The 15,398-nt window shown below is 34.9% G+C and overlaps 1 protein-coding gene across 5 annotated transcripts in view; it reads left to right on the top strand.

Annotated features, from left to right (window-relative positions):
* The window catches only part of UBE2K (ubiquitin conjugating enzyme E2 K), a 126,179-nt gene extending 111,774 nt beyond the window's left edge, over positions 1-14,405 (top strand). For 3 of the 5 annotated variants that reach the window (XM_072737858.1, XM_072737860.1, XM_025997852.2), the window contains 3 exons: positions 5,404-5,503; positions 9,558-9,686; positions 9,983-11,703. In XM_072737858.1, the coding sequence (XP_072593959.1) occupies positions 5,404-5,503; positions 9,558-9,686; positions 9,983-10,057 (304 nt within the window). In that variant the 3' untranslated portion in view covers positions 10,058-11,703. Of the gene's footprint in view, positions 1-5,403; positions 5,504-9,557; positions 9,687-9,982 lie in introns of all 5 variants that reach the window. The other 2 variants (XM_025997843.2, XM_072737859.1) reach the window with 2 other exon arrangements.
* The last annotated feature ends 993 nt before the right edge of the window (positions 14,406-15,398 follow it).

Raw genomic sequence — 15,398 nt, 5'->3', positions numbered from 1 at the left:
ATCAAATTCAAAATAAACCAAAACTAATTTATGATGATTGAAAGCCCTACTGAGTCTGTGTGCATAAATATTTAATTAGTCCTCTTAACTGTTTATTGAGATCTGAGCAAAATTAATTTACTGAAGATAGGTTTGCAAGGTACATCATCCACTGACTATTAAAATTAGCTGACACATTTTGAAATTTTACATTCTTATTTGCCTGTTAGGATTTGTTTTTTCCACACAATCCTAAAAATCTCAGTGTATTATGAATTTAGTCAGTACTACGTAAAAAGAACAGTAAATGTAATGAAAGATTGTATTTTCACTTGTATACTTTTTCACATTACTAAATTTAGATTTAAAAATTAATGTAGAGCAGTCAAAAAATACGCACATTTCTTTACACTATCAAAGATGCTATATTTTCTACAGTATTTAAAGCCAGAAGACTAGGTTTTGCTTTGATAATAATTTAATTACAACTGGTTATTAATTTTTTGTCCAGCTTTTTAAAACGTTGCATTTAGGGTATTTTTTCCCTCTAGCATCTAGTATTTATTTATTTATTCATTTTACCTGCACCCACTCTTAAATTGTGTGTGTGTGTGTGTGTGTGTGTGTGTGTGTGTTTTAAGGGAGGGGTGCAGAAGGAGAGGGAGAGGGGAGAGAATTCAGAGTCCTACACTTAACCAGCTGAGTCCATTTTTTTGTTTTATTGAAGTGTAGTTGACATACAATATTAGTTTCAGGTTTCATTTACGTATCTTTTAGCCAACTAATTTTTTTAAGATTTTATTTATTTATTCATGAGGGACACAGAGGGAAAAGCAGGCGCCACACTGAGCCACCCAGGGATCCCACCAACTAATTCTTAATAGCTGATAAATACCTCCCCTAATATTTCATTATGAAAAATTTTAAGCATACAAAAAAACATAACTTTTTCTCATTGAGATTGTTATGAATCAAATCTAAGATTTTTTTTCTTTCTTCCATATTGAGAGCAAAGTGTCCCTTTCAGCATTCATCTTTAGGTCCTTAGTTTCTGATTTTTTGAAGTTGTAAGTCCGGGGGTTTATAATAGTTTGTGTATTCCAAATTAAGATACTATAAATAAAAGAAGTAGAAAGTATTATAATAAGAATTTACAAATCTGTAAGGGAAGAGCTTCTCACTTTAAAAAAAAGTTTTTTATATTGTGAAATACATATGACACAATTTATCATCTTAGTTTTTTTAATTGACATATATAACATGAAATCTTAACTGTTTCAAGTAAGTGGTAAGTGTACAGATGAGTATTATTAAGTATATTCATAGTGTCGTGCTACCAGTCTCTAGGACTTAATTTTTTTAAAGCAGTACTAGGTTCACAGCAAAATTGAGAAGAAGGTATAGAAACTTCCCGTATACATATGCATAGCCTCCTCCATTATCAACATCTTCTATCAGAATGGTAAATTTGTTGCAGCTGATGAATCTGCATTGACATCTCTCAGTCACCCAAAGTCCTTTTGTCTATATTATGATTCACTCTTGGTATTGTCTATTCTGTGCATTTGAACAACTGTATGATGACATGTATCCATCATTGTGTACAGAGTATTTTCAGCACTCTAAAAATGTGCTCTGTGCTCTCTTCATCCTTCTACCCTACTCCCTTCCACCTTTTCATCTTTTGAACCTGAATCTATACCTTTTAAATAATAACTTCCCATTTTTCTCACCCTCCAGCCTATGACAACCACCGTTCTACTTTCTGTCTCTCTGAATTTGACTTTTCTCAGTACTTCGTGAATCATAGTATTCCTGGCTTCACTTAACATAGATGTCATCAGGCTTCATTCACATTGCAGCATGTGTCTGATTTGTCTTCCTTTTTTAAGGCTGAATAATATTCCATTGTGTGTATGTATATACCACATTTTGTTCATGGGTTGATGGAAATTAGTTACTTCTACCTTCTGGCTATTGTGAATAATGCTTGTTATGAACATGGGTGTACAAATATCTGAGTCCCTGTTTTCAGTTATTTTGGATATGTACCTAGAAGTGGAATTGTTAGATCATGTAGTAATTCTATGTTTAATTTTTTTTAAAGAATTGCTATACTGTTTTCTGTAATTGTTCCATGCATAAGGATTCCAATGACTCCACATCTTCACCATCAGCTGTTATTTTTGTTTTGTTAACTTCCTAACAGATGTGAGGTAGTATTTCATTATTTGATTTGTTTCCCTAAGGGTTAGTGATACTAAGCATCTTTTCATGCACCTATCAGGTAATTTGTATATCTTCTCTGGAGAAATGTTTGTTCAGGTCCTTTCTTATTTTTTAATTGGGTTTTGTTGTTGAGTGATAGGAGTTATATATTTCAGAGATTAACCCTTTATCAGATAAATGATTGGCATATATTTTCTCACATTCTCTGACGTGCTTTTCATTTTATCCTTTGCATAGGAGGTTTTTCTCTCTACATAATTAATTTTGCTATTAGACCAATTTCCCTGTTTTTTCTTTTGTTGCCTGTGCTTTTGATGTCCTATCCAAGAACTCATTGTCAACTCCAGTGTCATGAAGCCTTCCCCTATGTTTTCTTTTAAGAGTTGGATAATTTGGGACAGCCCAGGTGGCTTAGCGGTTTAGCGCTCTTTAGTCCAGAGCATGATCCTGAAGACCTGGGATCAAGTTTCATGTCGGGCTCCCTGCGTGGAGCCTGCTTCTCCCTCTGCCTGTGTCTGCTTCTCTCTCTCTCTCTCTCTTTCTCTCTCTTCTCTTTCTCTCTCTTCTCTCTCATGAATAAACAAATAAAATCTTTAAAAAAGAGTTGTATAATTTTAGCTTTTGCACTTGGGTCTTTGATCCATTTTCACTTAATTTTTATGTATGTGTAAAACAAGGATCCAAATTCATGCTTTTGAGGGCTCAAGTTTTAAAAATATTTTGGCTTATTGAGATATAATATATAAAGCTATGTAGTGTTATTAGGTTTTGCTCAGATTTGTGAGATTTAAATAGCTTTTATTTATGTTTTCTTATTTTTATTGCAACTTAAAATTATTGTGAGTTTTTTTTTTTTTTTTTTTTAAGATTTTATTTACTCATCTGACTGAGTATGCATGAGTGAGGGGAGGGACAGAGGAAGAAGCAGACCTCCCACTGATCAGGGAGCCAGATGTGGGGCTCCATTCCAGATCCCAGGATCATGACTTGAGCCAAAAGCAGGTGCTTAACAGAAGGAGCCACCCAGGTGCCCCAAATTATTGTTAGTTTAATAATTGTTTTAGTATGAAATACTTCCTTGAAGGGTGCCTGTGTGTCTTGGTTTAAGTGTCTGCCTGCTTCTCCCTCTCCCTCCACCTGCCACTCCCCCTGCTTTTGTGTGTGCCTGTGTGCACTCTGTCAAATAAAATTGTCAAACAAACAAACAAACAAAAAAAACCTTCCTTGAATGAAGATTTTTCTTTAGTATTCAGATAAATTTCCTTGAAAGAAGTAATTGTATTAGTTAAAAATTATATAACTTAAGATTTTATTTATTTGAGAGAGAGAGAGAGAGGGTGCGCGTGAGCAGGGGGGGAGGGGTAGAGGGAGAGAAGCAGATTCCCCATTGACCAGGGAGCCCCAGGGTTCTGAGATTGAGCCCTGCATTGGGCTCTGTACTCAGGGGAGTCTGCTTCTTCTCCCTCTGCCCCCCTCATTTTCCCCCCTGACTCGTGCTCTTTCTCTTTTAAATAAATGTATAAAATCTTTAAAAAAAATTCTGTTCTCTTTTATGCTAGTTTAGCATTTCAGCTAATTTTTGTGTTCTGACCAATTTTTCCTATTCTTGTAAGCCTTTCTAAAAGGGTAGATTGATCAATAAAAAATTTTACTCTGATTGCATTTTAGATGGTTCATTTGTAAGTGATTTTTAATTAATATATAAGATACAGATCTACAGTTGTGTACTGATTTTATTATATTGTTTTAAAACAGTCTTTCTTTCTTTCTTTCTTTCTTTCTTTCTTTCTTTCTTTCTTTCTTTCTTTCTTTCTTTTTCCTTCTTTCTTTTTCCTTTCCTTTCCTTTCCTTTCCTTTCCTTTCCTTTCCTTTCCTTTCCTTTCCTTTCCTTTTCTTTGATTTATTTATTTTAGAGAGGGAGGGAAAGAATCTTAAGCAGACTTTGCATTGAGAGAGCCTGACATGGATCTGTCTCACAACCCTGAGATCACTACCTGAGCTAAAACCAAGAGTTGGACACTTAACTGACTGGGCCACCCACATGCCCCTAGAACAGCCTTTCTTAATTAGCTCAAACTGTAATCCGTTAAAGCAGTATTTCTCAGATATTAGGTTGCATACGAATCACTTGGAGTGCTTGTTATAAATCACCCTAGAGTTTCTGGGTGATTCAGTAGGTCTGGGATGAGACTGAAGATTTTCATTTCTTAAAGTTCCCCAGGTGATGTTGACACTACTGGTTGGTGAAACTACACTTTATGAGATACAGTGCCTTAAGGCGTCCGTTGTTGGTAAAAAAAATTAACTTTTACTGTAATCATCTAGGATGGTGACGTCCTGGAAAATTGAGAAAAAAAAGTGACTCAGTAATTTTCTCTGTTCCATGGTTATAATGAAGGATCCATTTGAAAAAGATTTAGAATGATCTAATTTGTATGGTTAAAATGGGTATATTGGGGGGTGCCTGGCTAGCTCAGTCAGTAGAGCATGTGACTCTTGATATCTGGGTTTTGAGTTTGAGCCCCACGTTGGGTGTAGAAATGACTTAATAAAATGGGCTTATTATTTAATACTCTTCAGCATTTTATGTATTTCATTGTTGTGTTTGTATTTATAAATATTTCTGTATTGATCAAAGAGTTCCTTAACAGAAATGCTAAGAATCCTTGCTGATTGTAGATACCATTTTTTAGATAAATATTTGCTTTATATAGGTGCATAAATTAACTGATATATTTAAAGCAAATAACTTGCTCTAGTTCAGAATGTTATGAAATGATTTCAGGCTTTCTTGAAAATAAGGAATATTTGCTTGATGGTATCTTATGTGTTTTTAGAGTCACATTGAAAGAAAATTACATGTACTAGTTTACTACTTTATGTCTAGAGAAATGGATAGAAAGTCAAGTCAGTGAGTAAAGCTGACCAAAAGGATATTGGCAACAATAAGAAAAGTAAGTCCAGTTCAGGATGGTTTGAATTGCTCTTAGAAATAGAAAGACTCATTCGTTCATTATAAAGTCAAGGAGAAAAAAATATGATAGGCAGATATATAAATTTCTATAACTTAGTTATATGATTAAGATAAAAATCTAGATTATTTTTAGCTCCAGTAGTTTTTATATTCAGAAAATCACTTAACTTTTGTCACGCTGCATGTTCTTAACTGAGATATTTTCTTGTTTTGTTTTTTAGGGCTGCAGCAATGACTCTCCGCACGGTATTATTGTCATTGCAAGCCCTTTTGGCAGCTGCAGAACCGGATGATCCACAAGATGCAGTAGTAGCAAATCAGGTAAGACTTGCTTGTACTTACCTGTGAATTTCTATTACTGTAGTGATTGCAGTGTTTACACATGAGCATAGTTCTATTTAGAAAGACTAAATTTGGAAATGGTTTTCTTTCTCATGGTAAGATTATTTTGTCAGATGTAATAGTGAAAACCTACTGATTTTTAATACACTACTTTAATTGAGTATATGATGCTTTTTAAAAAACTATTAATGGAAGTTTTCAAGCACAATGTCAAAAGATTTATATAGTGAACACGCATATTCCTACCTGCATCTGGATTCTGTTATTAGCATTTTACTATACGTGCTTTATAATGTGCGTATCTATCTATCCATCCCTCCATTTAGTGATAATCCTTCCCTGGTAATTTTAACCAGCTCTTGCTGTGACTGAAGTGGCATAGTGTAAAAGTTACGAAGGATCTTAAAATTGCCAGATGGAATAAATATTTTTTAGTTTTGATCTTTCAGTTGATGTGATCTCCAAGGCAGAGGTCCGCAAATTACACCTAGAGTTACTGTTTTTGTAAATAATGTTTTATTGGAATACGACCAATTCCATTTGTTTACTTATCTGGTCCTGTGAGAAACCCTGTTCTATGCCATTAGGATTTACTGAGCTTTTTTTTTGTCCCCCACCTGGAATTTTTTTCTTCTCTTAACTTCTAACATACTACTCTCTTCTCATCTTGGTAGTTGTAGTTGTTCCTTCTTAGTTCCTACAAGTATTTCTTTTCTTCCTCCTAAAAAGAGTTCCTTGGTTTAGACCTCATTCCTTTTACTTTTACTGTTGTATATGGTCACGTGGATGATCATATCTACACTGATACTATCACCTGTAAGTTGAGAAAATGTTTAGGCATTACCTCTCCTTGAGTGCAAGAGCCTGTTCAGAACTGAATAGTTATATATGTTTCATGGATAACTCAGCATAGCATTCCCAAAACTGAATGTAGAATCTTGAATCCTTGGGGCAGTGCGGGTGGCTCAGTGGTTTAGTGCCGACTTCAGCCCAGGGCGTGGTCCTGGAGACCTGGGATCGAGTCCCACATCAGCTCCCTGCATGGAGACTACTACTCCCTCTGCTTATGTCTGTGCCTCTCTCTCTCTCCGTGTCTCTCATGAATAAATAAATAAATAATCTTAAAAAAAAAAAAAGAATCTTAAATCCTGCGAACGTGACCATCCTTCTATGATACCATCGCTTGTTTAGTTAAGTATCCAAGCCACAGACTTGAAATTCTCTGTGCCTTCTTTTCTCTTGGTGATTCCATTCCCAATATCTCTCTCATACTTCTCTGATTGGCCTTAGTTCACATTTTAAAAAATGTCTTAGTTCAACTGCTCTGATAGCTGTCCCTTCCTTTATCTACTTGATAGCAGTGAGCTTTTTAAAGTAGAAATCTTACTTTACTACTAAAAACTTATTAGAAGCTCGGATATCACCTACTTGGTAAATCCAGATTCTTTGATTTGCAGAGTTTTTCCATGATTTGAACTGTCCACAAAACCAGCTTCATATCCTAATTTCTTATTATTCCTCGGACTCCTGTTTTTTATGGACTCCTGCTTTTTTTAAGATGTCATTCATTTCGGGATCCCTGGGTGGCGCAGCGGTTTGGCGCCTGCCTTTGGCCCAGGGCGCGATCCTGGAGACCCGGGATCGAATCCCACATCGGGCTCGCAGTGCATGGAGCCTGCTTCTCCCTCTGCCTATGTCTCTGCCTTGTGTCTGCCTCTCTCTCTCTGTATGACTATCATAAATAAATAATATTAAAAAAAAAGATTTAAAAAAAAAGATGTCATTCATTTCTACCCGTCAGTTCACCTGGTCTGCTATGTTTCCTCTGCCTGGTTCCTATTAATAAACCTGTTCCTTTCCCTTGAAAAGCTGTTTGCTCTGGGGTACCTGGGTGGCTCAGAGTTGAGCATCTGCCTTTGGCTCAGGTCGTGATCCTGGGGTCACGTCCTATATCAGGCTAGCCTCTCTCTCTTCCTCTCTCTCTCTCTCTCTCTCTCTCATGAATGAATAATTAAGATCTGAAAAAAAATCTGTTCACTCCTTATTTTGTGTGTATCCTTATTAATATAATATTTGTTTCAGAGTGCTTAGAATTAGGGTTTTACATGCTATATATATGTGCTGTTCGTTTGCTTTTGGTAGTCAGCATGGCTTGAAATCTCAGCTTTGATTTCCTGTGGAGTTATGAGCCTCATGGGCTGAGGCTGGACATAGAACTTTCTCCAGCTCCTAGAACAGTTCGATAATTTGACATATTTCCTTGTTTAGAATTCGCAAGAATTCTTAATACAAGTAGAAACTAGATGTATTATTTTAATATATAATAGAAGCATATCAGTCTTAGAATATTCAATACATATAATTTTACTTATTTTTCAAAAGATTTTACTTACTTTATTCATGAGACAGACAGAGAGAGGCAGAGACATAGACAGAGGGAGAAGCAGGCTCCCTGCAAGGGATGCCAGCACTCCAGAATCAGGCCCTGAGCCAAAGGCAGATGCTCAACCACTGAGCCACCCGGGCATCCCCATGTAAAGTACTTTTAAAAGGAATACTAAAGTGAATTGAACAGTTATTTTAAATATATATATACTTCCATTATTAAGTAATGTTGGTTCCAAAGTATTTAAGAATAAATTTATCTGGGCAGCCTGGGTGGCTCAGTGGTTTGGTGCCACCTTCAGCCCAGGGTGTGATCCTGGAGACCCAGGATCAAGTCCCACGTCAAGCTCCCTGCATGGAGCCTGCTTCTCCCTCTGCCTATGTCTCTGCCTCTCTCTCTCTTTCTCTGTATCTCTCATGAATAAATAAATAAATAAAAATCTTTTTAAAAAAAATAAAAGTACTGTATGGTGGGTTCATAAACATCTCAAAACATGGTATAAATTAAAATACTGCATATTAGGGCATCTGGTTGACTGACTCAGTCTGTGGAGCATGCAACTCTTGATCTCAGGATTGTAAGTTTGAGCTCCATGATGGGTGTAGAGATTACTTAAAAATCTTGTTTTTTCCTTTAAGTTGGCTCCATGCCCAACATTGAGCCAGAACTCAAAACCCCAAATAAAAGAGTTGCATGCTTTACCTCTGAGCCAGCCAGGTGCCCCCAAAATAAAATCTTTTTGAAAAGCCTTTGCACATGGTATTTTCTTGAATCACTGTATACTAATACAGTTTCAGCAAAATAGCAAAGTCCACTTGTATTCTATTCTGAGCTGTGGTTAATATGAAAGTTGGTTCGCCTGGGTGGCTCAGTGGTTGAGCGTCTGCCTTCGGCTTTGGGGCATAATCCTGGGGTCCGGGATTGAGTTCTGCATCGGGTTCCTGCATGGAGCCTGCTTCTCCCTCTGCCTGTGTCTCTGCCTCTCTCTTTCTCTCTTGTCTCTCTCATGAATAAATAAATTTAAAAATATATATATATGAAAGTTGGTCACATTTGTTAGTTAATGTCCCTACAATTTTAGAAGCAAATAATTCTCTTTGGTTGTATAATGTTTGACACTTTGCAGTGTTTAGAAAAATGTGTGTACATCACTTCACTGGTATTAGTTTTCTGTTACTTACATCTATTGAAATTGGAGATTAAAATTGGTAAGTATAATTGCTCTTTTTCTTTTCTTTTTTTTTTGTCAACATTTGTGAATCAGAGCTTCAGGTCAGACTTTTTTTCTTGAGTGACCTTGTTTGCAACAGAAAGTTGAATCAATCACATTTTATTTATTTATTTATTATTTTATTATTTTATTTATTTATTCATAAGAGACAGAAAGAGAGAGAGAGAAAGATAGAGAGGCAGAGACGCAGGCAGAGGAGAAGCAGGCTCCATGCAGGAAGCCTGATGTGGGACTCTATCCCGGATCACGCCCTGGGATGAAGGCGATGCTAAACCCCTGAGCAACCAGGGCTACCTAGAATCAATCATATTTTAAATGTAAATTATTTTTACTTAGAAAAAGCCAGTTCTTAGGTCATTAAGTATTGAATATTGTGACTGCATTGTCATGTTGTTCAATTTTTTTCTTCATTATAGTACAAACAAAATCCCGAAATGTTCAAACAGACAGCTCGACTTTGGGCACATGTGTATGCTGGTGCACCAGTTTCTAGTCCAGAATACACCAAAAAAATAGAAAACCTATGTGCTATGGGCTTTGATAGGGTAAGTACCAAAAAGCTTGCTTTTCTGATGTAGTTATTGATTTCAAATTATTGCTGCAAATCCTTGGCTGACAAAAGTCGTTCAAAGATGCTATAAATCAGGTTTTATAAACTTTCTTCTGTTATTATAATCAGTGATTTTTTTTTCCTTTGGCTAATTCCAGTCATTGGTTTAGAAGCTTGTTATGCACTACAGATACAAGGTGTGATTTTTCAATATGAAGACAGTGCATGATTCAGTATTTTAAAAATATTTTGAGATTTGATTTTTTTTTTTGTCCCCTTTCTTCCCTACAGAATGCGGTAATAGTGGCCTTGTCTTCAAAATCATGGGATGTAGAGACTGCAACAGAATTGCTTCTGAGTAACTGAGGCATAGAGAAAGAGCTGCTGATATAGTCAAGCTTGCCCCTTCTTGAGGAGCATCAACATCTGTTATTTTTAGGATTCTGCATAGATTTCTTTTAAACTGGCATTCTTGCCTAATGATGTTATCTAGGCACCATTGGAGACTGAAAAAAAAAATCCCTGCTCTGTAAATAAAGCTAATTAAACGTCTGTGTAAATTTAAAAAGGGGAAATACTTTAATTTTTTTTTTCTTAATAGTGTAAAAATTCTTTGAGCTAAGCTAAAACCATGGAAAAAACATGCTACTTTAGTGTTTAGCAGTGTACCAAGACTAGCAAGAGTTTGCTTCAGGATTTCGTTGAATAATTAAGATAATATTTTGAGTGTGTCAGGGCCATTCAAATTGTTGGTGTTGCATCACAGCTACCTTAACTGTTTTTAACATGGATCCTCTGTGCCTGTGAATTTACTTGCATGCTTGTACTTGACTTCTTAGGATGGGTAGCTGAAAAGACCACCATTTTAAGCATTTGAGAATTCTTAATATGAGATTTATCCAGAATTGAAGATGGTGACCTATTCAGAGCCTTTTTGTCCTTGTCAACAGACTAGGACACCATATCTATTTTTCCCCTTCTTACCACACACAGCTAATATTCTAATAGTAAATTTCTCTATATTTGGTGGGGAAATATGCCGAGGGACAGTATCCCTTGCTCCATTTTTAGGTCATACATTTGGAATGTTTTGTTATAGCTCTTCACTCTTAAAACTTTCCAATGTGAGTAATAATGTAAAAATGGAGCTGCCAATTTTGTTCCTCTTGCAAAAATAGTAAATACTTGTTGCAGTATTCCCAAGATTTAATGAAAGAACCTAACTTAATTTTTCAGTGAATTTGACATCTTTCTATTTTTAAACTGATGAAATTTTCTTTGAGAACTTGAAATGATGCAATCAACTATTGGCAGTTTTTTAGCCTAATTTTGGCTTTACAGAGATTACTTTATCAGGTACTTTAAAAGTCACTCTTGATTGCATTTGCCCCTATTGACACATGAAAGCTGTGTGGTGTTCTACTGTACATACTTCAGATACACATAGGAATAGAAGTGTGTTATAAATCTAGCTTTCTTTATGATGTTTCTGATAATATGAGAATTGAAAACTTTACCTTTTCTTGTACATAGTCAGACTTTCTATTCGTATTAAAGTTACATTTCATTCTAAGTTCAAAAGTTTGAAAATTATTAGTTTTGCAAGCTCAAACACTAATGTGACCATTTTATGAAGACTGAAATGGATTTATGCAGGCAGTTCTATACATAGAAACAGTTCTTATTAAATTTTCAGGACCAATGCAGAATAACAAAAATGTAATGGAATGAGAATGAATTAAAGTAAGGCTGTATATTGAAAGTCATATTTATAAAAGGTTTGCTTTCTTCAAGTGTTATTTATCCTAAATTATAATCATTAAGTGTTTGGAAAATAGTTTTGAACCATAAATTCAGCATAATTTCATTTGACTTCTCCATAATCTTAGAAGCAATAAAAGAACCATTATTAAATATATTGTAATATTAAAGATGTGAAGGTTCTTCCAAAAACTTGTAAGGCTTTCCTAATTAATAGTAAACTCTTGTAGTTGATATTATTGCATACTAAACACAAGTTGCTATGTTTTTTTCCCCTATATATTTGCTTAAGCATAAATTTCTTTATACAATCACCTCCTTTAATTGTTATAGTTTAGTTACTTTCTAAAGATGCCAAAGGAAACAAGATTTTTCTTTATTTATTTTAAATAGCTAAAACCTTGTACTTTTCTTTATATTTTGAAGTAAGGTTGGGATTGTGTGAAAATGTGGGCAGCTTTGTTCCACTATTGGTTAGTTTGTTTTGTTTTGTTTTGTTTTGTTTTAGTGGAGGGTTGGTTTGGTAATATTTGGATTATTTTAAATATCAAACACATCTACCCAATTAACTATTTGCCTATATTATCAGGGTATATTTAATTGTCCTGTGGTTAGAAAAAGAGAATGAACTCAGAGGTTACTAAGGTCAAGCATTACATACTTAGCTCTTGGAGGCAGCTATACCTTTATACCTTGCCTTTGATTTTTATGCACATTAGCCCCATAGGTAATCTCATCCAACTATACTTAAACATCCTCAGTGCCCAGGAAATTGAAAAGAATAATATTTGGTATGAGAGGTTCTCCATAATGCATTTTCATTTCAAAAATTTACTTACCTCCTTTACATTAAATGTGATAATCCCTCTCTCTTTTCTGGTGCATTTCCCACCGTCTTTCAGTTTCTTGTTTTTCACTCTTCTACAGATAAATGTATTTCCCCAAACATAAAAATTAAGGCAGTTTTTCCCCCTCTGGTCTTAACGTGTTTGGGAAAAGGACACTAAAAGTGCAGGTCTAGAGAAAAGATACCCTGGTGGAAATTATTTTTATATTTCTGACTTTTTTGTGATTCATCAGTTGTAAAGGCCTCAAAAATGATGGTTAAATATATATATATTTAATGCATATATATATATATATTAAATGATACCTCATTTAGGGCAGGCAGATTTGCTAGAGGTCACTGATATTCCAGTAGGCTTTTATTATAATTGGGTGTTTCCTGGGTATGTCCCCAACTTTTAAAAAGACAAATACTTAGTTGTATAGTATTTCAGTACAGATTACTGACTGAATGAATGAATAGCAATTTGTCACCCAAGTAAGTATAAAGTAGGTGGTATATAAATATTTGAGGAACTTTGTACTAAATTAAATTCTTTGAGTTGGCTCCCCGAAATATTTGGAATTGTGACTGTGGTTTACTTAAACACATAATACATTCAAGTATATATATATGTTTGGATTCTGGGTATTTTTCTTTTGAGGAGAGTAATCTATGAAATGAAAGTAAGACTGACTTTTTTTTTTTGGAAGTATTTCACGATTGTTGGTGGCGCTTAAAACTATGCAAAAATAATTTTTAAAGTATCTATGAGAAAGAATTGGCAGTTAAAGTGGATATTGCTTATTTATGCACTATAGATTGCAGCATATTGTGTTACTGTTTAGGCTGCTTATTAATAAGTTTATCGCTATGAAAAGCAGATCTTGGCTATAAGTGTATGCCTGATTTGAGCTTTTAAAACTCTGCAGTAGGGATATGATAATGTTCCCACAGTACTTATAGCAACACAGGAAAAAATAAAGCATTTTTGTTTTAAAAATTTAAGATGGATTCAGGCAGGGAAGCTTTGGAGTCAGGTATACTTTCTTGTACATAGATGGAAACAATGTTTGGATATGATGATAAAGGAAGCCGTCTGTTTACAGTTAACTTTATTTCATGGACTTTTACAAAATGATGTTGTATTAATCACTTTTTCTAGTTAAAGAAATTTCAATTCCAGGGTACAAACCATTGATTTTAAAAATTCGCATTTCCATTCCTTTAGTACCAGTTTAATATAAATGCTTAACATCAGCTGTTTGCTATCACTGGGGAAGAAGGTAACTTGAAGTATTTACTGATAAATAGCCTTTTCCCAATGTTACTTTTCTGCCGTGTCTAACATATAATGTCACATGTTCTGTTTGCACTGTTGCAATATGGATCAAAAATCTTGTGGCATAGGGATAGGGGAATGTTAGTATCTCCCTTGTCCTGTTTGTTCTGTTACTGCTTTATTGGACTGATCTACCCTCATAAACCTGTGATCTTCACCTAAATGTAAGTTGTGAATGTGTCACCTTTTGCTTGGTTATTTCAACCATGCTGCTATATATATCAGGTGTGGCACAGTTTTATCAGTTTGGTTCTAGGGGGTGAGTGAATACAAATCATTGCACTGTGCTGTTAAACGATCCTTGTGTGCTTGCTGTTACCTACTTTTTACAGGCATCATAATAAAAGCTAGACTATTTCTTTGGGGGGAAAGAGACTTATTTAATGTAATTTAAAGACTTTTCCAATAGAAAATGAAATGCTATTGAAAATAATATCTATTTTTTAGCTTTCAGCAATTGATGGTGCTTTGTTGTGGTGTCTGCTGGAAGTCTACTGCCATTATAGGGATTCTCATTAACCTCACTGAGAAAAGAACCTTGCTTGTTAGCTTCTCTAGATCTCTATTCTAAACAATCTGTTAGTGATGATAAATTCTGTAGGAGGGTCTATTCTGAGCCATTAACTTCCTGTAAGGGGAAAATGGGAGGGTTACCAGAAAGACCATTGAAGCAGGGTGGGCTGTGGGTGGAGGGTTGGGTATTTGTCTTGAGAATTAAAAACTACGAAACACTTTTGTACACAACTGATTTTTTTAAAAATAAACACATTTTTAAAGATGTTGAATTTTTTTTCCCCCCTTACTGGGAATTCTTAAAAATAAATGCATGCATGTTTTCCCCTGAAAATGGTTTATATCTTCTTTCTGGGTACTCCTCTAAGGATAGGCAGTTAAGCTTCCACATTACTTTGAGCAAGAAAAAGAACCAGGTAGATCTGTCTCCTAGACAAGGTTCATAGTGATGAGGATATGATGATAAATGAGATAAATTATATTGGATCCTTGAATTTAAAAATGTGTTGAAACTGTTTAATTAAAGTTATTTATTTGAAAATAGAACATTATTTGGCTAGGTTCTAATCCAAAATACAGAGTAATCCAGAGTGAGTTGGTACTGAAAGTAATGTTTATTCTGTTTTCATATATGCACACAAGTCATTCTGGAAAGAAGGTGCCCGTTCCCATGGAAAAGACTGAATTGTTTCAGGAAGTCCTGGGTTACTATCCTTGGATTACCCCCTGCCTCCAATACTGATAATTTAAAAAAAGCTCTATTGGTTAGGTTTTGTACTAGTTTTTTCACATGGCAAAACTGATTGTTACTTTATGTCTCTAGGGCATTCATAACCAGCTCTCAGCAGACCTATGACTTTTCTGTAGCCTGGAGATGGAATTCCTCCTGACTGGAATACCAGTATGAAGTGCTCTTTTCATGGAGCAAGCTGGATCTTTACATATTAAATCAAGAATAACAGATGGAATTCAAGTGAGGTCTCATACCAACCCCTAGCAAAAGATGGTCAGATTCAAGGGTAGTAAACACTTGGTATGTGTTTTGTTTCAATCATTGAAGAATTGAAAATTTTCAGTGAAATAACATGAATTCTCTAATGCCTTTTAGAAGTAATGTCCTATAGTAATATACTATCTACTCATGTATTCATGTTGTAATGTTCCTTTTACCCCATTTAATTTTAGTAAAAAGACATTAAAGCACAACTTTATTCTATTTAATCTCCCTGTTGTAAACTGACCTTTTAATAAGATACAGAACCAAA

The sequence above is a fragment of the Vulpes vulpes genome, chromosome 14, assembly GCF_048418805.1.
Source record: "Vulpes vulpes isolate BD-2025 chromosome 14, VulVul3, whole genome shotgun sequence".
NCBI classification, from domain to species: Eukaryota; Metazoa; Chordata; class Mammalia; order Carnivora; family Canidae; genus Vulpes; species Vulpes vulpes.
The sequence above is the reverse complement of the archived record's forward strand: the minus strand, read 5'-3'. Positions and strand labels throughout refer to the sequence as shown.